This window comes from Procambarus clarkii, chromosome 80 (assembly GCF_040958095.1).
Source record: "Procambarus clarkii isolate CNS0578487 chromosome 80, FALCON_Pclarkii_2.0, whole genome shotgun sequence".
NCBI lineage: Eukaryota > Metazoa > Arthropoda > Malacostraca > Decapoda > Cambaridae > Procambarus > Procambarus clarkii.
Genome location: NC_091229.1, coordinates 22,209,343 through 22,231,060, shown reverse-complemented (window position 1 = coordinate 22,231,060; position 21,718 = coordinate 22,209,343). Strand labels below are relative to the sequence as shown.

At 44.1% G+C, this 21,718-nt stretch overlaps 3 protein-coding genes across 14 annotated transcripts in view; 2 read left to right on the top strand and 1 right to left on the bottom strand.

The window, feature by feature from the left end:
• The first annotated feature begins 3,364 nt into the window (after positions 1 to 3,364).
• Positions 3,365 to 9,527, top strand: LOC123746298 (ice nucleation protein). 8 transcript variants are annotated; one of them, XM_069314925.1, is made up of 4 exons: positions 3,365 to 3,514; positions 6,304 to 6,502; positions 6,599 to 6,640; positions 6,833 to 9,527. In XM_069314925.1, the coding sequence occupies exons 1-4, from the start codon at positions 3,434 to 3,436 to the stop codon at positions 8,923 to 8,925; spliced, it is 2,415 nt and encodes an 804-aa protein (XP_069171026.1). In that variant the 5' UTR covers positions 3,365 to 3,433; the 3' UTR covers positions 8,926 to 9,527. The 8 variants fall into 8 exon arrangements, with proteins under 8 accessions (XP_069171026.1, XP_069171025.1, XP_069171022.1 ...); XM_069314924.1 differs by having other exon boundaries at positions 6,304 to 7,054; positions 7,127 to 7,192; positions 7,337 to 9,527; XM_069314921.1 differs by having other exon boundaries at positions 6,599 to 9,527.
• Positions 9,528 to 11,786: 2,259 nt separating this feature from the next.
• On the bottom strand, positions 11,787 to 14,218 carry LOC123746174 (uncharacterized). 3 transcript variants are annotated; one of them, XM_069314912.1, is made up of 4 exons: positions 14,106 to 14,218; positions 12,721 to 13,523; positions 12,206 to 12,594; positions 11,787 to 12,142 (listed from the first exon to the last, which is right to left on the bottom strand). In XM_069314912.1, exons 1-4 carry the CDS (start codon positions 14,112 to 14,114, stop codon positions 11,952 to 11,954), a joined length of 1,392 nt encoding a protein of 463 aa, XP_069171013.1. In that variant the 5' UTR covers positions 14,115 to 14,218; the 3' UTR covers positions 11,787 to 11,951. The 3 variants fall into 3 exon arrangements, with proteins under 3 accessions (XP_069171013.1, XP_069171012.1, XP_045583458.2); XM_069314911.1 differs by having other exon boundaries at positions 11,787 to 12,594; positions 12,721 to 13,378; positions 13,412 to 13,523; XM_045727502.2 differs by having other exon boundaries at positions 11,787 to 12,594.
• LOC123746205 (pupal cuticle protein 20-like) overlaps positions 14,164 to 21,718 on the top strand; it is a 36,059-nt gene continuing 28,504 nt past the window's right edge. The window contains exons 1-2 of one of the 3 annotated variants that reach the window (XM_069314917.1): positions 14,194 to 14,302; positions 19,354 to 19,431. The gene's annotated coding sequence lies outside the window, so the exon portion shown is untranslated. Of the gene's footprint in view, positions 14,303 to 19,086; positions 19,432 to 21,718 lie in introns of those variants that run through there. The other 2 variants (XM_069314915.1, XM_069314916.1) reach the window with 2 other exon arrangements.

The window sequence follows — 21,718 nt, the reverse complement described above, 5'->3', positions numbered from 1 at the left end:
TATCCTACCCTGTAGTGGGTTCCAAGTAGTAAATATTGTATTGTGAAAAATAGTGCAATATACAAATAAACACCACAAAATTCGTGGATAAACTAGCGACGGTACAGCCACTAATTTGGCTGGCTTTAAAATAAGAGCTGTCACTTCACGAATAACACTCCACGAGAATTGGTGAGTGACCATGAAGCTGCTCTGAGGGGGCTCATGAGCTCATTCGAGGCTACGTGGCAGGTCACATTCTGTGATGGGCAATATATTGTTCACTAATTTATTACACTAGTTTATTTAACTTGATGACAGTCTAGCTCTCTAGACCATCTAGGTTCGAATGATTTGGGAGATTCGAACCAGTTCTGCGCTATCTTGGTTCAAAGGACCAAATAATCTGTCATCCGGTTCGAAGGACCATATAATGTGGGGAACCGACCTGTAAGATTTATATTTATTTAATTTATATGAATTTATATTCGATAGCAATTTATAAGATGTTTAGTGGACTGTATTTTTGCAATATTCTCACAAATCGACTCCTTGCACATTAGGGGGGTTTAGATTAAATTTATATATATGAAGCCAATCAAACTACAGTATTAAACTACATATATTAGTAATGAAAATTTGGAGGTCTTATATTATTGTATGGTAGGACTAGTCCACCAGGTATAAACAAGGATGATGGCACCAAATAATCCTTGTGGTTGAGGCTAGCGTCACCACCCATGTACTGGTGTCCCAAGATCAATTCTTGCTTCCTCTTCTATTGTTCCTGTCAGCGCACTTGCTGTAAAGTCTGAATCCTAAATATATGATAGCTATATCAGAGGAAATATTGGTATATTATTTATAAAATAAGGACCAAGGAATAATTACCTGGTTTAAGTCGCTTTCTCATGTCCTAATCGGAATTAATCCTACCTACCTGACATTACTGGCCGGAAATGATTAGATAAGACTTCAGAAAGACACTTCCCCTTGTTTAGATGTTGACTGCGTTTTGATGATGGAAGAAGCACTAATTTGATCTCCATACCACTTCGTCCAAGGGAGAATTATAGGAGCTGAACTCACTCCAGCGATCTGTTGTCTTACCAACGGCTGACCTCTTACCACTGACGCTCTGGCTCTCCTTGTCCAGATGTCAATAAATGGTAGAAAGGTCACATTTACTCTATTTTGGTACTGATAATTAAGTTAATTCATATGAGATGTTTTTATGATGTTAAAAATTCAAAGACTGCTGTATTAAGCATTAGCTGGTGAAATTATAGTGCTATGTGGCAATGATATCTTTTTTCTATTGATGGAAAATTCCACTACAGGCAACATTTTCTATGGGTTAATGTGTGTTTACAACTCAGCAGCAATATTATCTGCTTATTGTATTTAATATTAGTAAATGGTGTCGGGTTTCCCAATAGTGTGTGTATTCACCTATTTGTGCTTGTGGGGGTTGAGCTCTGCTCTTTCGGCCTGCCTCTCAACTGTCAATCAATCAACTGTTACTAACTACTAATTTTTTTTCCACACACACACACATCCCCAGGAAGCAGCCGTAGCAGCTGTCTAACTTCCAGGTACCTATTTACTGCTAGGTAACAGGGGCATCAGGGGTGAAAGAAACTTTGCCCATTTGTTTCCACCATGGCCCGGAATCGATCCCGGGTGCCTAGATCTACGCATCAAGAGCGCTGTTCACTCAGCCACTAAGCTCCAATGTGTGTACTCACTTCTTTATACTCGCCTATTTGTGCTTGCGGGGGTTGAGCTCTGGCTCTTTGGTCCCGCCTCTCAACTGCCAATCAACTGATGTACAGGTTCCTGAGCCTATTGGGCTCTATCATATCTACACTTGAAACTGTGTATGGAGTCAGCCTCCACCACATCACTTCCTAATGCATTCCATTTGACTACTACTCTGACACTAAAAAAAATCTTTCTGATGACTCTATGGCTCATTTGGGTACTTAATTTCCACCTGTGTCCCCTAGTGCATGTGCCCCTTGTGTTAAATAGTCTATCTTTATTTACATTATCAATTCCTTTGAGATTCTTGTATGTGGTGATCATGTACCTCCTAACTCTTCTGTCTTCCAACAACGTGAGGTTTAATTCCTGTTGTCTCTCCTCGTAGCTCATACCTCTCAGTTCCGGTACTAGTCTGGTAGCAAACCTTTGAACCTTTTCAAGTTTAGTCTTATGTTTGACTAGATATGGACTCCATGCTGGAGCTGCATACTTCAGGATTGGTCTGACATATGTGGTGTACAAAGTTCTGAAGGATTCCTTACACAAGTTCCTAAATGCTGTTCTTATGTTGGCTAACCTGGCATATGCCGCTGATGTTATCCGCTAGATTTGGGCTTCAGGGGACAGATCTGGCGTGATATCAACCTCCAGGTCTTTGTGTGTACTCACCTATTTGTGTCTGCAGGATCGAGCATTAACTCTTGGATCCCGCCATTCGAGCCATTGGTTGTTTACAGCAATGATTCCGGTCCTATTTCCTTATCATACCTAGTTTTAGAATTATGAATAGAATTTGCTTCCACAACCTGCTCCTTAAGTGCATTCCATTTTTCCACTACTCTCACGCTAAAAGAAAACTTCCTAACATCTCTGTGAATCATCTGAGTTTCCAGCTTCTACCCATGTCCCCTCGTTATGTTGCTATTCCGTGTGAACATTTCGTCTATGTCCACTCTGTCTATCCCCCTGAGTACACCTATCATATCCTTCAGGCGATCTTTATATCCCCATCCCTCGTAACGCTGGGACGAGTTTCGTTCCAAACTTCCGAACCTTTTCCAGTTTCCTTATGTGTTTCTTCAGATGTGGACTCCATGATGGGGCGGCATACGTTAAGACTGGCCTCACGTAGGCAGTGTAAAGCGCCCTAAATGCCTCCTTACTTAGGTTTCGTGTGTGGTTGTGGGAGAGAGAGAGTGTGTGGACATCAGCCATAACAGCAACTCCCAACAAGTGTGACCATTGACACTACAGACACATCTCCAACATTTCTTTCATAACAGTTTAGTCACCAAGGTTACCATTTCGAAGGTTCCACAATCATACAGAGATACTTAAATTGGCTTACATTCAGCCACGAGCCAAAATAACCGAATTAACAACGTCAGTGTTTGTCCAAACTCTTTCTTATCGCCTCTGCAACTCCAGTAACATTTAAATTGGCAATTTCTTTGTATTATTTCTTTTTTTTCGGATCTAAAGGTGTTTGATATACTGTGTGATCGACTAGTAATCGCTCATTATATGCAACTGAATAAGCAGATGACTATTCACTACTACCGGCGAAAAAATCCATATTGTTAGGATACGTTATCATATAAAAAGCACATGCTTCACCCCAACTCTTGCATAACACTTTTGTTTTCCTTATCATTTTTTTTTATGTGAGGCTATAACGACCCTGGCGATGACGGAGAATATAAACCTAGAATCGGGGCTCAAACACCACCACTCACCTCCAGCTCTCGGCTACACCAACATGAACCTGGTAAGCTCCTAACAGTCAGGGATATATGTAAAAAGAATAGGGGGTGGTAGGAGAAGAAAATATGAAAGTATTCAGTGAGAATCCACAAGGTCTTCTCTGAATACTCTATATTTTTTTCTTAGAGAGGCTATGGGTCCCCACAATTGCACCAGAGGTGGCATCCCTTTATATATATATATATTAGTATATTTTGATAGCAGTCTTTCCTGTAGACATATATTATTAAATATGACCGAAAAAGTATGATTAATAATTCTAACACGAATTTTCTCAATCTTTCGTACATTTCGTTTCACTGTTGGAGGTAAATCAAAAATCAATTCTCCAAAATTCATTTTTATTTCTAGTCTACTAGAAATAAAAATGAATTTTGGAGAATTGATTTTTGATTTACCTCCAACAGTGAAACGAAATGTACGAAAGATTGAAAAAATTCGTGTTAGAATTATTAATCTTACTTTTTCGGTCATATTTAATATATATATATATATATATATATATATATATATATATATATATATATATATATATATATATATATATATATGTCGTACCTAGTAGCCAGAACTCACTTCTCAGCCTACTATTCAAGGCCCGATTTGCCTAATAAGCCAAGTTTTCCTGAATTAATATATTTACTATAATTTTTTTCTTATGAAATGATAAAGCAACCCTTTTCTCTATGTATGAGGTCAATTTTTTTTTATTGGAGTTAAAATTAACGTAGATATATGACCGAACCTAACCAACCCTACCTAACCTAACCTAACCTATATTTATAGGTAAGGTTAGGTTAGGTAGCCAAAAAAAGCTAAGTTAGGTTAGGTTAGGTAGGTTAGGTAGACGAAAAAACATTAATTCATGAAAACTTGGCTTATTAGGCAAATCGGGCCTTGAATAGTAGGCCGAGAAGTGCGTTCTGGCTATTAGGTACGACATATATATATATATATATATATATATATAGATGAACGTTTCATCGTTGGCAATGATGATAATGGCCCAGCAACGATGACGATGATAACGATAACGATGATAACGGCTTTAAACAGCCGAAACGTTCGTCTTCCTTTCCTATTTCTTTGTGGATTTTCCGCATACAAATGATCAGTGTTTCGTGATCGTCAAGGTCTTTCATGTTTATTATATAAAAAATTACTAATGTTTCATTATCAAAAAAAAAATTGCATATGAACAGTTTTTATTTGCATAATTTTGTTCATCTATATAAATAAAAGAGTAAATGTTCGTTTGTTCAAAATCGCTAATCTCCGAAAGTTCTTCACCGATTGCTTTGAGAGTTTTACACAAAGTTCCATTCGCATCCGAGCGGGTTTTTATAGACATACTATATAGATGTCATGTGTGTGACGGGGGAAAAAAACATGTTTTTATTGAAAAACTGTGTTTTTCACGTATTTTTCATGTGAGGGGAAATCTTCGAAATCTCTTTACAGATGGCTTTGAAATTTTGACACAACGTTGCATTCGAATAGGCACGCGTTTTTATATACAACTATATAAATGCCACACCTGCTACAGGTAAAAACTTGTTTTTTTGGAAAACAGCGCCATCTGTTGCACGTAATAGCAACACAAGCTATACTAAATATGTTACGATTCATTTCAATGTTTCCGATTGCATTGATAATTTAATTTTCATAGATTTTTATTTATTTTCATTTTGATTGAATTATTTTATGTGAGATTGCATTGGAATTGATCTGTGTTGATTACCATACCGATCATTTCGTAAGCATAAGTATAGATGCCACATCTGTGACAGTTAAAAATATTTTTTTTTAAGAAACAGCGCCATCTGTTGTACATAAGAGCAACACACGCTATACTAACTATGTTACGATTCTATTACAACGTTTCTGATTGCACTGACAAATTGAATTTTTATAGATTTAAATTTATTTTCATTTTTATTTAATTATTTTGTGTGAAATGCGTTGGAATTGAGCTGTGTTGTTTACCATACCATTCATTATGGGAGTATAGTTTATTTTATTATTTTTGCATTGTTTTTCATTTCATTTTTTAACTGTTTTTCTCATATTTCAATGATAGGAACATCAGATTATTTAATGTTCCCAATTTTCTGATGGGAACATCAGACCATTTGGAAATGCATCGGACATGGGAATGGGTAATTGTGGGGAGGACGAGGGGACGGGGGAGTTGGGGATGGTGGGGGACGAGGGGAATGGAGAATGGTGGGGAGGACAAAGGGACAGGGGAGTGGGGAATGGTTGGGAGGACGAGGGGACGGGGAAGGGAGGGATGGGTTATCTTGAGATGATTTCGAGGCTTAGCGTCCCCGTGGCCTGGTCCTCGACCAGGCCTCCTTTTTCTTACACCCCCCCCCCCCCCACCCTCCCTAAGAAGCATCACGTAGCAGCTGTCTAGCTCCCAGGTTCCTATTTACTGCTAGGTAGCAGGGGCATCAGGGTGAAAGAAACATTTAGCTCAGTTGTCTCCACCTCCACCGGGGATCGAACCCGGAACATCAGGACTACGAATCCGAAGCGCTGTCCATTCAGCTGTCAGGCGCCCGGATACAGGGAAAGGTTGCTGAGCCACAGCAACGCGTGGCTGGGTACAGCTAGTTATTGAATATTTTCTTTTATTATTGTATAATTTTGTTCATTATTACTTTCACAGTAGGAATATGTAACTAGTTCACTAATAAGGTCGAGTCTAAAACTTATTTTGAAAAGATTACCAAGCGTTCTTACTGACGAAAACGTAATGTTTACATTTTTATTCTATATCTGCTGCAGAAGGCTGTATTGTTGACTGTGGCGGTTGCTGTAGTGGCCCAGACGCTCCCGTCTCATTCATACCGAATCTCCGGCAAAAGAAGTGGAGGTTCAACAGGTGGAAGATTTGGACGGGCAGGCGGTGGAGGCTCCGGTAGCTCACAAGCTGGAGGCTTAGGGGGCTCACTATCTGGAGGACTCGGCGGCTCACAAGCTGGAGGCTTAGGGGGCTCACTATCTGGAGGACTCGGCGGCTCACAAGCTGGAGGCTTAGGGGGCTCACTATCTGGAGGACTCGGCGGCTCACAAGCTGGAGGCTTAGGGGGCTCACTATCTGGAGGACTCGGCGCCTCACAAGGTGGAGGACTCGGCGCCTCACAAGCTGGAGGCTTCGGCGGCTCACTATCTGGAGGACTCGGCGGCTCACAAGGTGGAGGACTCGGCGGCTCACTATCTGGAGGACTCGGCGGTTCACAAGCTGGAGGACTCGGCGCCTCACAAGGTGGAGGACTCGGTGCCTCACAAGCTGGAGGCTTCGGCGGCTCACAAGCTGGAGGCTTCGGCGGCTCACAAGCTGGAGGCTTCGGCGGCTTACATGCTGGAGGATTCGGCGGTTTACATGCTGGAGGATTCGGTAGCGCACTAGCTGGAGGCTTCGGCGGCTTACATGCTGGAGGATTCGGCGGCTCACACGTTAGAGAGTTTGATAGCACTCAAGCTAGAAGCTTCGATAGCTCACAAGCTGGAGGCTTCCTTAGCGCACTAGCTGGAGGCATAGGGGGCTCACACGCTGGAGGCTATGGGAGCTCGCACGGTGGAGGCTTAGGGGGCTCACTAGCTGGAGGCTATGGGAGCTCACACGGTGGAGGCTTAGGGGGCTCACTAGCTGGAGGCTATGGGAGCTCACACGGTGGAGGCTTAGGGGGCTCACTAGCTGGAGGCTATGGGAGCTCACACGGTGGAGGCTTAGGGAGCTCACTAGCTGGAGGCTTAGGGAGCTCACTAGGTGCAGGCTTAGGGAGCTCACACGCTGGAGGCTTAGGGAGCTCACTAGCTGGAGGCTTAGGGAGCTCACTAGCTGGAGGCTTAGGGAGCTCACTAGGTGCAGGCTTAGGGAGCTCACAAGCTGGAGGCTTAGGGAGCTCACTCGCTGGAGGCTTAGGGAGCTCACTAGCTGGAGGCTTAGGGAGCTCACACGCTGGAGGCTTAGGGAGCTCACTAGCTGGAGGCTTAGGGAGCTCACAAGCTGGAGGCTTAGGGAGCTCACAAGCTGGAGGCTTAGGGAGCTCACAAGCTGGAGGCTTAGGGAGCTCACTAGCTGGAGGCTTAGGGAGCTCACACGGTGGAGGCTTCGGGAGCTCACTAGCTGGAGGCTTAGGGAGCTCACTAGCTGGAGGCTTAGGGAGCTCACACGCTGGAGGCTATGGGAGCTCACTAGGTGCAGGCTTAGGGAGCTCACAAGGTGGAGGCTATGGGAGCTCACTAGTTGGTGGCTTAGGGAGCTCACTATCTGGAGGTTATGGGCGCTCCCACGCTGCAGGCTTAGAGAGCTCACACGCTGCAGGCTTAGAGAGCTCACACGCTGCAGGCTTAGGGAGCTCACACGCTGGAGGCTTAGGGAGCTCACACGGTGGAGGCTATGGGAGCTCACTAGCTGCAGGCTTAGGGAGCTCGCACGGTGGAGGCTTAGGGAGCTCACTAGCTGGAGGCTATGGGAGCTCACTAGGTGCAGGCTTAGGGAGCTCACACGGTGGAGGCTATGGGAGCTCACTATCTGGAGGCTATGGGCGCTCCCACGCTGCAGGCTTAGAGAGCTCACACGCTGCAGGCTTAGAGAGCTCACACGCTGCAGGCTTAGGGAGCTCACACGGTGGAGGCTATGGGAGCTCACTAGCTGGTGGCTTAGGGAGCTCACACGCTGGAGGCTTAGGGAGCTCACAAGCTGCAGGCTTAGGGAGCTCACTAGCTGGAGGCTTAGGGAGCTCACTAGCTGGAGGCTTCGGGAGCTCACAAGGTGGAGGCTTCGGTAGCGCACTAGCTGGAGGCTTAGGGAGCTCACATATTAGAAAATTCGATACTTCCCGAGCTAGAAGCTTCGATAGCTCACACGCTAGAGTCTTTGGTAGCTCACAAGCTGGAGGCTTCGGAAGCTCACAAGCTGGAGGCTTAGGGGGCTCACTAGCTGGAGGCTTTGGAAGCTCACAAGCTGGAGGCTTAGGGAGCTCACAAGCTGGAGGCTTAGGGGGCTCACTAGCTGGAGGCTTAGGGAGCTCACTAGCTGGAGGCTTAGGGGGCTCACTAGCTGGAGGCTTAGGGAGCTCACTAGCTGGAGGCTTAGGGGGCTCACTAGCTGGAAGCTTAGGGAGCTCACAAGCTGGAGGCTTAGGGGGCTCACTAGCTGGAGGCTTAGGGAGCTCACTAGCTGGAGGCTTAGGGGGCTCACTAGCTGGAAGCTCACAAGCTGGAGGCTTAGGGGGCTCACAAGCTGGAGGCTTAGGGGGCTCACAAGCTGGAGGCTTAGGGAGCTCACAAGCTGGAGGCTTAGGGGGCTCACAAGCTGGAGGCTTAGGGGGCTCACAAGCTGCAGGCTTAGGGGGCTCACAGGCTGCAGGCTTAGGGAGCTCACAAGCTGCAGGCTTATAAGCTTGAGGCCTCGGTGGCTCACAAACTTGGAGGCTTCGGCGGTTCACCAGGAGGCGCTGAAGACCACTGAACGCTTGGGAGCGGCTCCTGCGGCTTCCTGCAGGAACCTATGGCGCCGCCCTTGATCATCTCTCTGTATCCTGTTTCACCGAGTGCTATCTTGTTGTCTTAATGTTATCGTGTTATCTTACGAGACGTGTTGTCTTAACCTTGTTCCAGAGATGTTTTCATGAAACACTCAGATCTCTGTGGTAGAGATATCCTGCTGTTCATCCCAATGGTCTCTCTTGCAGATATCCTGCTGGTTATTCCTGAGGTCTCTGTTGCAGATATCCTTCTTGGTATCTCTGTGGTCTCTGTTTCAGATATCCTTTTGAGTAGCTCAATGATCTCTGTTGGAGATACCTTTCTGGGTATACCTGTAGCCTGTGTTGTAGATATCCTGCGCGTTATTCCTCAGGTCTCAGTTGCAGATATCCTTCTGGGTATCGCGATCTCTGTTGGAGATACTCTGGTCTCTAGTCCCACTGTTATCATAGCTGAGCCTCATATTGCCTTACTTCTTATGTTACTTATGTTATACCAATAAAATATTTTGAAGATATGTTGTTTCCTTTTAAGTTACATGCAATAAATACCAGTAATATATGAGAGTTTATATATATTATATATATATATATATATATATATATATATATATATATATATATATATATATCAGTATATATATATATACACTGAATCCTGAGCCAATTGAGCAAATTGGCTCAGGATTCACAAATTTTTAGCTTCAAAATTTTAATGGCGAAACTAATTTGGTTAATATAACAACGTGCATCTTTATTGGTTACAATTCTATGCAAAAATAATAAAGCATAGAAGCTACGTCTGAATTAAGGACATTAAAGGATGACAGCTAGTCTGTGCATGACAGATTGACCGTTCATTGCAGATTGCTTATGCTTGCATGTAGATGACAGATGTTTTTTTTTAGATGGTAAATTGATTGTGAATTGTATGATGCTTGTAGAAGTCAGCTTGCTTCTTAGTGGCAGCTGGCTTGTAGTAAGCAGAGTGTTCATGAGTTGACAGATTGCTCTTGTATAGCAGTTAGGTTATGGATGGCAGATTGCTCTTGTATAGCAGTTAGGTTATGGATGGCAGATTGCTCTTGTATAGCAGTTAGGTTATGGATGGCAGATTGCTCTTGTATAGCAGTTAGGTTATGGATGGCAGATTGCTCTTGTATAGCAGTTAGGTTATGGATGGCAGATTGCTCTTGTATAGCAGTTAGGTTATGGATGGCAGATTGCTCTTGTATAGCAGTTAGGTTATGGATGGCAGATTGCTCTTGTATAGCAGTTAGGTTATGGATGGCAGATTGCTCTTGTATAGCAGTTAGGTTATGGATGGCGGATTGCTCTTGTATAGCAGTTAGGTTATGGATGGCAGATTGCTCTTGTATTGCAGTTAGGTTATGGATGGCGGATTGCTTGTGGATAAGAGAAGGCTTGTCGGTGGCAGAGGGCTTGCCGATGGCATATTCCTTATAGATTAAAGACTGTTTGTGAATAGCAGCTGATTTTGGCTTCAGGTACCAGTAATATATGCTAGGAGTTCATACTCCATTGCACAGCTAGGCTTGTTCTATGGAGTTTGCATGTCCATGTCATTTGGCCTCTGAACGACAGCTAGTATGTGCATAGCAACTTGTATTTGTGCATTGCTTGGAGATTACACTTTGCTTGTGTATGATAACTGACTCACTGATGACAGAACTCCCGTATATGGAATTTCATACGCTTCATTGTCATGTTATACACGACTCTTGTACCTGCTTGAAATTCTCTATTGACACATGAAGTTTCATCTTGAATATTTTTTGTAGAAGAAATCATTGTAAATGTCAGATAGCCTTGTTATAATTGTATATAACTTGAACTGAAAACTGTGCTTATCAGTCTGAAATAATCACAATAAAATAGATTTTTGATAGATTGACTAATAAAGTTGAATGGGTAAATATGGTAGGAGGAAACATAGGGTATTAGTTATGCTCTTGAGAGGAAAACTTGGAGGAGGGAGGGGTTAAACTCCCGTCGACCGGGCCGCGGGGTCGCTAAGCCCCGAAATCATCTCAAGGGGCCTTCATGGGGGTGTTTGTCCATGCTCCTGGTGGTTATGCTCTTAAAGAGGGATCACATGGGAAGTGAGCCACGCTCCAAGAGGGGGGGGGAAGCACAGGGAGTTGATTACACTCGCTGAGAGAAAATATTGGGCGATTTATTATGCTCTTGCAAGCAGAAACATGGGGGCGATTTGTTCGTGCTCTTGAAAGAAGAAACATGGGGGTATTGGTTATGTTTCTGGAGGAATAACATGCGGTGGAAGGTCACGTTTTAGGAGGAGGGGAAACATGGGGCGTAACCCATACTTCTGAAAGAGAAGGAATGGAGTGCTGGTCATACACAACAAAGGAGCAAGAGACTACAACGAAGGAGCAATAGACACAACGAAGGAAAGAATAGACACAACGAAGGAACAATAGACACAACGAAAGTCTCCCTTGTTCATCACAACTCGAACCTTCAAAGGCTCTGAAAGTGCTTTTGGAATCACCTAAGGTTTCATCTGAGACTCTGGAGATTATCGGGAAAAAGAGGAGCACTTGGAAGGTCAGGTGTAGGTAGGAACGCATATAATCTTAGTTCACAGCCTTGCTTTTCAGTATATCAAATAACGTGGCAAGCTCAAGGCTTCAGTTCCTTCTCTCACATATATTACACATTATTGGTATTGTATAAATACAAAAAAAATGAGAATGAAAATCTAATGATTTATCATCCAGTTAATAAGAATCATTATTTCTTCACAATATTTTATTTGGATAAAATCAATAACATTATCAGTAATGAGTAAAGATAAAAAGACTTATTAGAAAGAGAGATTTTGTAAGTAAAGCGAGACTTGGGTGATATGATTAACAACAGAATATCTACGATACTGGGAGCTCTTACGAGAAAAGTCTACGGAGGTTGTGATATGAGGACTTGGTGATTCGCTTCGCGTAACAGAGATGGGACGAGGCTTATGGGGCGCCATATGTCCTCTTGGGAGCTACAGGAGTCGGCTCCCAAGCCTCCACCGGATGCACCTCCAAAACCTCCCGTAGAACCTTGTGAGCCACCTAATCCTCCAGCTTGTGAGCCACCGAAGCCTCCAGCTTGAGAGCCGCCGAAGCCTCCAGCTTGAGAGCCACCAGCTTGTGAGCCGCCGAAGCCTCCAGCTTGTGAGCCACCGAAGCCTCCAGCTTGAGAGCCGCCGAAGCCTCCAGCTTGTGAGCCGCCGAAGCCTCCTGCTTGTGAGCCGCCGAAGCCTCCAGCTTGGGAGCCACCGAAGCCTCCGGTTTGAGAGCCTCCAGCTTGTGAGCCACCGAAGCCTCCGGAAGACGCTCCAGAAATCTGAGAAGCAGAGCTTGACGCAGCTGCATATGATCCGCGACCACCTGAAGCAGCAGCGGCGGCGTCTTCCTGACGAGCCTTCTCGATCTGGGCGATGGCGTGGGCGGGGAGAGGCGGGGGCGTGGGCAGCAGGTCAGACTCCACGCGGTAACCGCCTTCATCCGCTACGAAGCTGAAGACCGCTGGAGTCCCATCGGGAAAAGTGAATCTGCAACGCCAAATACTGTAATTAGATTCATGTTTAACGAAGAATCTTGTCTAATATCTCAGGCTTTGAAGACAAATTTAGTAAAGTTTTTCACATTATGTAATAGTTTAGCATTAGAATACTCACGACCATCCTCCCTGGGATGCCACGGCGCCAGCTGGGCCCTGAGGGGCGCCCTGCTCCTGACGACTGATGCCGTCACCAGTCTCGAAGTTGAAGTTGTAGTTGCCGTACGCATCAGGTCCCTGACGCTCGTCCCTCAGGATGGGCACAACAGGTCCTGATGGTCTGTAACTTCCACTAACAGAACTTCCACTTGCAGCTCCCCCGAAGCCTCCTGCACCAGCCCCTCCAGCGGTCCCAAAGCCTCCTGCACCAGCTCCTCCAGAGGCCCCGAAGCCTCCTGCACCCGCTCCTCCAGAGGCCCCGAAGCCTCCTGCACCAGCTCCTCCAGAGGCCCCGAAGCCTCCTGCACCAGCTCCTCCAGAAGCCCCGAAGCCTCCTGCACCAGCTCCTCCAGAGGCCCCGAAGCCTCCTGCACCAGCCCCTCCAGCGGCTCCGTAGCCTCCTGCACCAGCCCCTCCAGAGGCCCCGAAGCCTCCTGCACCAGCCCCTCCAGAAGCCCCGAAGCCTCCTGCACCAGCCCCTCCAGAGGCCCCGAAGCCTCCTGCACCAGCCCCTCCAGAGGCCCCGAACCCTCCTCCACCAGCCCCGAGGCCTCCTGCACCAGCGCCTCCAGAGGCCCCGAACCCTCCTCCACCAGCCCCTCCAGAGGCCCCGAAGCCTCTTGCACCAGCCCCTCCAGAGGCCCCGAAGCCTCCTCCACCAGCCCCTCCAAGTCCTCCACTTCCTGTGCTCGGGGCTCGGTAAGAATAAGAGGGGAGCTTCTCGGCCACCGCAGCAGCGGCCAAGGTCAACAATACAGCCTTCTGCAGCAGATACAGAATAAAAATGTAAACATTACCTTTTCGTCACTTCAATATCAGGTATAGACTCGACCTTAACAGTAAATGAGGAAGACGCTTATTCCCACTGAAAAAGTTATTTGGAAAAATGTGATTCAAACTAGAACCTAAACATGTGAAGTTTGTATTAGTTCTTTATATAGATTTTTTTAATAAAGTTCTAGGCTTGGTTGGTTTTGAGCATAAGGTCTATCAACCGTGTGAGGGTTTATTAAGACCGCCACAAGAGCTTACTGACTAACCAACAAGTATACTTTAGTCCCAAATACAATCCAGGCCTAAAGGAAACTCTCAGTGTTCATACACCGAGAAATGGTGTATACACTCCTCGGTGTATATATATATATATATATATATATATATATATATATATATATATATATATATATATATATATATACATATATATATATATATATATATATATATATATATATATATATATATATATATACATATATATATATATATATATATATATATATATATATATATATATATATATATATATATATATATATATATCCCTGACCGTCAGGAGCTTACCAGGATCATGTTGGTGTAGGTGAGAGCTCCAAGTGAGTGGTGGTGTTTGAGCCCTGGAGTCGAGGCTTATATACCCGGCCGTACCATCACCGCCAGGGTCGTGACGGCCTCAGACAAACGCGGGTCATGTAATAGACTTGTGTAAGTCCTGCGGTGAATTGGCAAGCAAGGAAAGGGCTGGTTAAGGAAGTCGCGAGGTAAGGAAGTCGCGAGGTAAGGAAGTCGCGAAGGCTCCAGATTGCCTTTTCTCGCAACAAAGTGATATATGAATAACGTTAAGAATTATATTATTAAATAATACTAGATTCTTGGGGGGGGGGGGTATTTAACTGCATATATTATTATATAATGCTTCTATACAAGGTTACATTATGGCTTCGTCTATGTGAAGATAAAAATGGCACTGGGGAGAGTTTATGTTGGACATGTAGATGCTGTGATTGCTCGAGATAGAACTCAGCATAATACATGTGTGTGTGTTTGAGATAAAGGAACACTTATGATAATCCACAGAGAAAGATTATCAACACGAAAATCACTATGCATCTAGGACTAAATAAAAGCCAAAACAACTACTGTTTACATTAGGAGAGAGAGAGAGACAGACAGACAGACAGACAGCCTGTAGACAGACAGACAGAAAAGGAATAGTAAACATACGAGTAACTTAACAGTCTTACAGAAAGCACTGAAACTACAATCTGAACATCTCCAAGAGACAAAGGGCAGAACACCCTGAAGTGAACAACTAACAAACATGGCAGCTATAACAGGTGAGGAGAACAAACAACTTTATGACGAACAAAAAGCCAATGAACCAAAGTCCTTCTATGGATGCAAAAGAAAGTAGCTGAAGGTCTAAGCAAAATTCATTTAAAAATCTACAAGGCTTAATTTTAGAGGGGAAGAACTGCCAGACAGCTAGAAGACTACTAATGGGCATACATAGTTATAAGAAGAAAACAGACTGGAGGCAGTAACCTGCAGGCCTATAACATGTAAGATCCTACATAAATTAATCAGGAGATCCTGAAATGACATATTTTCTGACTCAGAGTCATCATTGAATTGACGGAAGGAAAATACATGTCTGCTAATATGGCTAGAGTTCTATGACAAGATGTCAAAATAGGCAGCGAAATACAGAGATGTTCTGAGAAATGGCTGCTCGACTTTAGTACAAACAAATGCAAGGTGATGAGATTTGGGAAGGGATACAAATTTTCAAGATGACTTGAAGGCAAACTGGACAAGGAAGCTTTTCAGAACACAACGTTCTATGTATGTTAGACCAGTACTATAATATGCAGCCACGTGAAAACCCCAACCTGTAAAAATACAAAGCAAGAACAGATAAAGTCTAAGATCTGTGCAATATGACTAGTTTCCTGAACTAAGAGAAATGAGCCACGAGAGAAGGCTCAGAGAACGAGACCTCACCAACCCAGAGAAAGGAAAGAGATGACCTGGTTACGACATAGAAGAATCCCGGAGGCACTGGCGGGTTGGGAGGGGGGGGACTAAAGTGAAATGTTTACCGCAAAGAGAGGCATCACTAGAGGGGTCACGGGAAGGAAGAAGAAACTCAGATGATGAGCCACAGAGATGTAAGGAAGCGCCTCATCAGTGCAAGAGTACTGAACAAGAAACATGAGTTAAATGCGAGATAGCGGAGGCCAGCTCTAGCCATAGATTCAAGCGTGCATGATAAAGAGCAACAGTTACTGTAATAGACAAACTGGCGACTGAAAGGCGGGGTCCAGGATCAGAGGCCCACCCTACAAGCGCACATAGGTGAGTACAGTGATTGATCGGTGTCTCAGATTATTTGACTGTAAACTATGGGACGTGCGAATTTAAGGGCGCCTGATACTCGTCTTGAACAGCGGGCGAGAGTGTATCCAATAAATTAACTGACTGTATTTAGAACATTTGCAAAATTGTAAGCCTCCAAGTACACTGAGCGCTTTGGTATTTCGTCGTGAATCTTGTCAGAAACACTAAAGCCCATTAGTAGGCAAAAAGCCTACTAATATAACTAGAAACGTTTACAAAAAATCGAAAATCATAAATGCGTGTAAATTTTAAATATTGTGGAATAAATTCAGAATTTTGAAAGCATTGGAGAGAGAGAGACAGACAGCAGGATTAGAGGAGTCACTCCTTGAGTCCGTTCTCTTTGGTGTACATGATAGTCTAGGGGCATCCGACGCCTGGTTTCGAACAAACTTAAACAAAAATTACACGCCCTCAAACCCACACACACAGCACAAACAACATAAGCAAGCAATCCAGTAAACAAATTCACAAAACAGCTCATTAACAACGATTTAAAAAACAATATAAAACTAGTAACGGAAACAACATATTACACAATAATACAGGAGTCCAGATTCACGAAAGCACTTACGAACCTGTACATCTTTTCGCAATCTTTGGCGGCTTTGTTTCCAATTATTAAACAGTTAATGAGCTCTGAAGCACCAGGAAGCTGTTTGTAACAATAACAACAGTTGATTAGGAAGTTTTCATGCTTGTAAACTGTTTAATAAATGTAACCAAAGCCGTCAAAGATTGAGGAAAGATGTACACGTTCGTAAGTGCTTGCGTAAGTGCTTTCGTGAATCTGGCCCCAGTTACATTTCATACAGGAGGGAAGGCACATTATACAACAACAGGACAAATATAATACAATGAACTGTGAAAATACAGTTCACCCTCCACCTACATAATATACAACACGCTCAGTAAGGCACAACATAATGGTATGCGACAAACTGACCAAAATCAGCATCGACTGAAAAGCATTAAACTCGAAGCATTAAATAGCATTAAACTATCAAATACACACAACCACAAGGCATATATATAAGGGAACAAATACCCACCAAAGAACACACGCGTACCGATGTTATTAAAGATTCGCTACTTGGAACAAAAAGTCCCAAGTAGCACGGGCTATGGTGAACCCGTAGCGCGTGCCGTGCCTACTATACGCCTAAACACGAGCAGAAATGCTACATTCACACACACAGAAGTGGAGAATGTAAAGGGTACTGCCCCAGTACCCACCTCAGACGGAGTTCAATGTTGTTGTTGTTATAGATTCAGCTACTCGGAACAAGTTCCAAGTAGCACGGGCTATGGTGAGCCGTAGTGGACTTTCCTGGCACAGGAGCAGTGCACGGCCCGGAGTTCAAGTACGTTTATTGAGACAATAATAAGAATCTCAAAACGATAGAGTAGCTTAGGATATTTCTCCCCTCAGGGTACGATTTTACGGGCTATTCATGCCCATGCCACCTCTTTGGTGGCTTAATTTTCATCAATTTGGGTACGAACCCCACCCGATTCCTCCACCCCTCTCCATATTAGCATAGTAACACCAGCCCCACCCTTACGGGCTATTCATGCCCGTGCCACCTCTTTGGTGGCTTAATTTTCATCAATTTGGGTACGAACCCCACCCGATTCCTCCACCCCTCTCCATATTAGCATTGTAACACCAGCCCCACCCTTACGGGCTATTCATGCCCATGCCACCTCTTTGGTGGCTTAATTTTCATCAATTTGGGTACGAACCCCACCCGATTCCTCCACCCCTCTCCATATTAGCATAGTAACACCAGCCCCACCCTTACGGGCTATTCATGCCCGTGCCACCTCTTTGGTGGCTTAATCTTTATCAATCAATCAGCCCCACCCGTCCACTTCTAGTGCTCCTCCATATAACCAAATGTAACACACACAACCTAGACCCGAGACAGACGAGGGTATATTCATTTTAAGTACAATCTTCACCGTACAGGTCCCAGTAGACAGACACGCTGGCCGGGCCGTGCACAAAGCGTTCCGTTCTGATCCCCAACACCATATTAAAGTGCGCCATGAAACGAGCAATCACCTCGTCCGCCAGTTACAGCCCCGCTCCTGTGCCAGGTAAGTCCACTACGGGCTCACCAGAGCCCGCGCTACTTGGAACATTTTGTTCCCAGTAGCTGAATCTTAAACAACAACAAACTTCGTCCGCCATTTCAAACGATGCGCCAAGGACATCCACACATGTAAAAAATCTGCTAACTTTTCTAACACCAACATTACCGGTTCCATTTGGCAGTTGTAAAGTCCTAAAAGTAAAGAGTGGATTTGCCGGTCACTGAGAATCGCTGTCAATAAACATCAGTTATAAACTTCAACACCACTCGGCGTTTCCGTAACATCTACATTTCAGCAAGATCTTGAGAGCATACACACAACACGTCAACAACTGGCAGTAACCACGAGAGCGTACTCTGCCGGCTGCGAACATTCCAAACCTGCGGTTATATAATCGTCGTCACAGTAGCAGGAAGTGCCCTGCCCCCAAAGGGAACACCCCCGCCGCCCGACCACACCCTGGGGCTCATCATGAGCCCTAATGAGCCCTAAATCACCATTAACTGTGCAAGAAGTGTGATCTAATCATACTGCATCGTATAGGTGTGTGATCAATGTGTCTTGAGTTAGTTTAGTTCATTTATTATGCACCCCATACCCATCTTGTGGGCGGTAGTGGAAAGGGTTACAGAGGCACATAATGGGCTCAGGGACTGAACCCCACAATTCATTTAGCTAAGTAAGTTACAATCTTGATGAGCTAGTTACAAAATTCAGTATAAGTCGTCACATCAGCAATGGGTTCGAGATCGACCTCAAGTACAGTTTCTAAATTAAGCACCTGACATATGTGGAGAGCTAGTGTCACAATTTATATGTTTGTCCTGCTATATCAATATTGTATTAACCAAAAATGTGAAGATATTTATCATTATACATCGTTCCTATATTAAAAAAAAATGTACATTATACATTTTTTTGTAGGAACCATATGTACACCACTTTTGTATTCAAGTTAAAAAAAACATCCAGGCTCAAGTACAAATTCAAGGACGTTTATGGAGACAATAAGATGCATCTCAAAAGGATAGGAGTAGCTTAGGCTATTTGTTACCTTCCTCCTCCTCCTCCTTCAGTCCAACCACTTGGGCTGGACGGTAGAACGACGGTCTCGCTTCATGCAGGTCGGCGTTCAATCCCCGACCGTCCACAAGTGGTTGGACACCATTCCTGCTCCTCGTCCCATCCCAAATCCTTATCCTGACCCCTTCCAAGTCCTATATAGTCGCAATGGCTTGGCGCTGTTCCCCCTGATAGTTCCCTTCCCTTCAATGCTTTTACGCTGTAATAATAATTTTTACGTATTCATCAGATCTCCTCCTCCTTCAGACACCATCTCAGGTGTCAGATGGCACATAAGAGGCACGTATAACTACCTCGTTACTCTAAGGTACTTAACAATTGCTGTTCATAAGTTAAACAAAAATATTACCATCATATAATTCTACTTTTCACACTAGGCTCCGCCTCAAAATATTTCAAATTAAAAAAAAATCATAAAATAAATATTGATATGTTTATCGACTTGAGAATGGTCCAGGACGGACCGAAACGTCGTCGTCCCTTCACCTTCTAGCGTGTGGTCTGGTCAACATACTTTAGCCACGTTATTGTGACTCATCGCCTGCATATGGATATGTTTATGTTTGTGTACTGAGGAAAATGTAATTAGCTTGGAAATAATATTATAAAAGATGGGTACTTACCCCCCCACAGCTGATGTCAGGGTCGTGTGAAGGTTTGTTGACAGGTTGATGCGTCAAATGAGTGGCTACCACTTATAGCAAGTGTAGCAGCACTTGCTATACCCGTAGAGCGATACTAGCTACACCTTGTGTAGCAGCACTCCGTAGCCTACATTACTATATATATACACTTAACACACACACACAGCGACACTCTGCACTTACGTCAATGAGTATAGTTATTTCACTTGTATTGGTTTAGCATCAACTTACATTCGTATTGTTCAATATGGCGTTTGTTTGTATTTTGCTGTGATCGTAAACAAGTGTAAACATTAACGACACTTTCGTTTACAATAATCACTTTTAATTGAAAGGTCAACTGACGTGCACCTCCCATGAGAGCTAGGAGGGTACTGAAGTCCGATACATTTTCTTTTTTTTCGAAGAAGAGCACTAGGCCGCCAGAGACCTCTGTTGACAACGACCACAGACAACACCTCTAATGGGCTGAACGGTAGAGCGACGGTCTCGCTTCATGCAGGTCGGCGTTCAATCCCCGAAGTGTTGGGCAGCATTTCAAGCTCATTTCTGCCCCTAGGAAATGTATATGTTTATCTCTCAGAATGTTTGGTAATATGTTTATTGTTTGTGATGTGTGTCTATGTATATATTAACACGTTGTACTGAATGGGGTGAGAATAGCTTGAGCTACCTCATCCCTTTGTGTGTATTTTACCTCAATAAACTTATTTCAATTTCAATTTCTGCCCCTATGCGGGGGATTGAACCCGGGTCCATTGGTTTGTGAGCCGAGAACGTAGACTACTGTGCTACGTAACATGATACAATTAGAGGTAGCAGTCAAAGAAGTGGTCAAATATATAGTAGCTTGTTAGTTAATGGTAGTTAGAGTGGTAGTTGTGGCCTAGTTATGACCAGTGGTGATAGCATCACTAATAGTCATAGTTGTGAGGTTGTGAGAGTAGAATCACAATAATCTCTCTCTCTCTCTCTCTCTCTCTCTCTCTCTCTCTCTCTCTCTCTCTCTCTCTCTCTCTCTCTCTCTCTCTCTCTCTCTCTCTCTCTCTCTCTCTCTCTCTCTCTCCATATATATTTATAGCACGTTGTATCCGCGTCTTTGTAAGTTTCACCGGTTTTGAGAGTGCAATGAAGATAGGTTTTCAAAAGTAATAAAGTAGTTAAAAGTCTCGTCCCAGGAAATCATAATTAAGAGACAGACAGATACACCATTAATAAGAAAACTCCATAAACCTGCAAGGAGTATCAGTACAGTCTGCTGGAGTAATTAAAGCGCTGGGTAAGGTAGCGCTTTGTCCTGGGTTCGTATCCTGGCCGGGGAGGATTTACTGGGCGCAAATCCTTAACTGTAGCCTCTGTTTAACTCAGCAGTAAAATGAGTACTTAGTTGTAACAACGATTCTTCGCGGCGGGGATCGTATTCCAGGGACCTGCCCTAAACGCTACGCGTACTAGTGGCTGTACAAGAATGTAACAACTCTTGTATATATCTCAAAAAAAAAAAAAACATGGCTGACCACCCTACAGGCGCACGTCTCCCCGTCAGCTGATATGTAAACAAACATGATTCGTCAGTTTGCTCGATCAGCTGATGCGCAAATGAACATGATTCATCTGTTCGATTGATTAACTGATGCGTAAACAAACATGATTCATCAGTTGGCTCGATCAGATGATGCGTAAACGAACATGATTCATATATTCGCTCGATCAGCTGACCGTAAGCCAACACGGCGCGCTCACATCCCAGAGATTCGATGTTACAGTTCACAAAAGAAGCCTCGGAACCGCTCCTGCTCAGGTGATAGTATTAGTAAAGGTAAATCACCTGAGGCGTTCTACCTGGTTTGTTTACGCGCTCGGTTAGAGTTGCCTCAAGGTGAGACACAAGAGGAAGATGGGGTTGAAGCCCGCTGATGACAGTCTTGGAGATGCTCCCGGCTTGACTAG

Excerpts from the sequence above, each read along its gene's own strand:
- LOC123746298 (XM_045727685.2), top strand. The coding sequence starts at position 3,434 with ATGACGGAGAATATAAACCTAGAATCGGGGCTCAAACACCACCACTCA. Across the intron at positions 3,515-6,303 it reads GCTACACCAACATGAACCTG|AAGGCTGTATTGTTGACTGT; the intron begins GTAAGCTCCTAA and ends TATCTGCTGCAG.
- LOC123746174 (XM_045727502.2), bottom strand. Across the intron at positions 12,595-12,720 it reads GCATCCCAGGGAGGATGGTC|ATTCACTTTTCCCGATGGGA; the intron begins GTGAGTATTCTA and ends TTGGCGTTGCAG.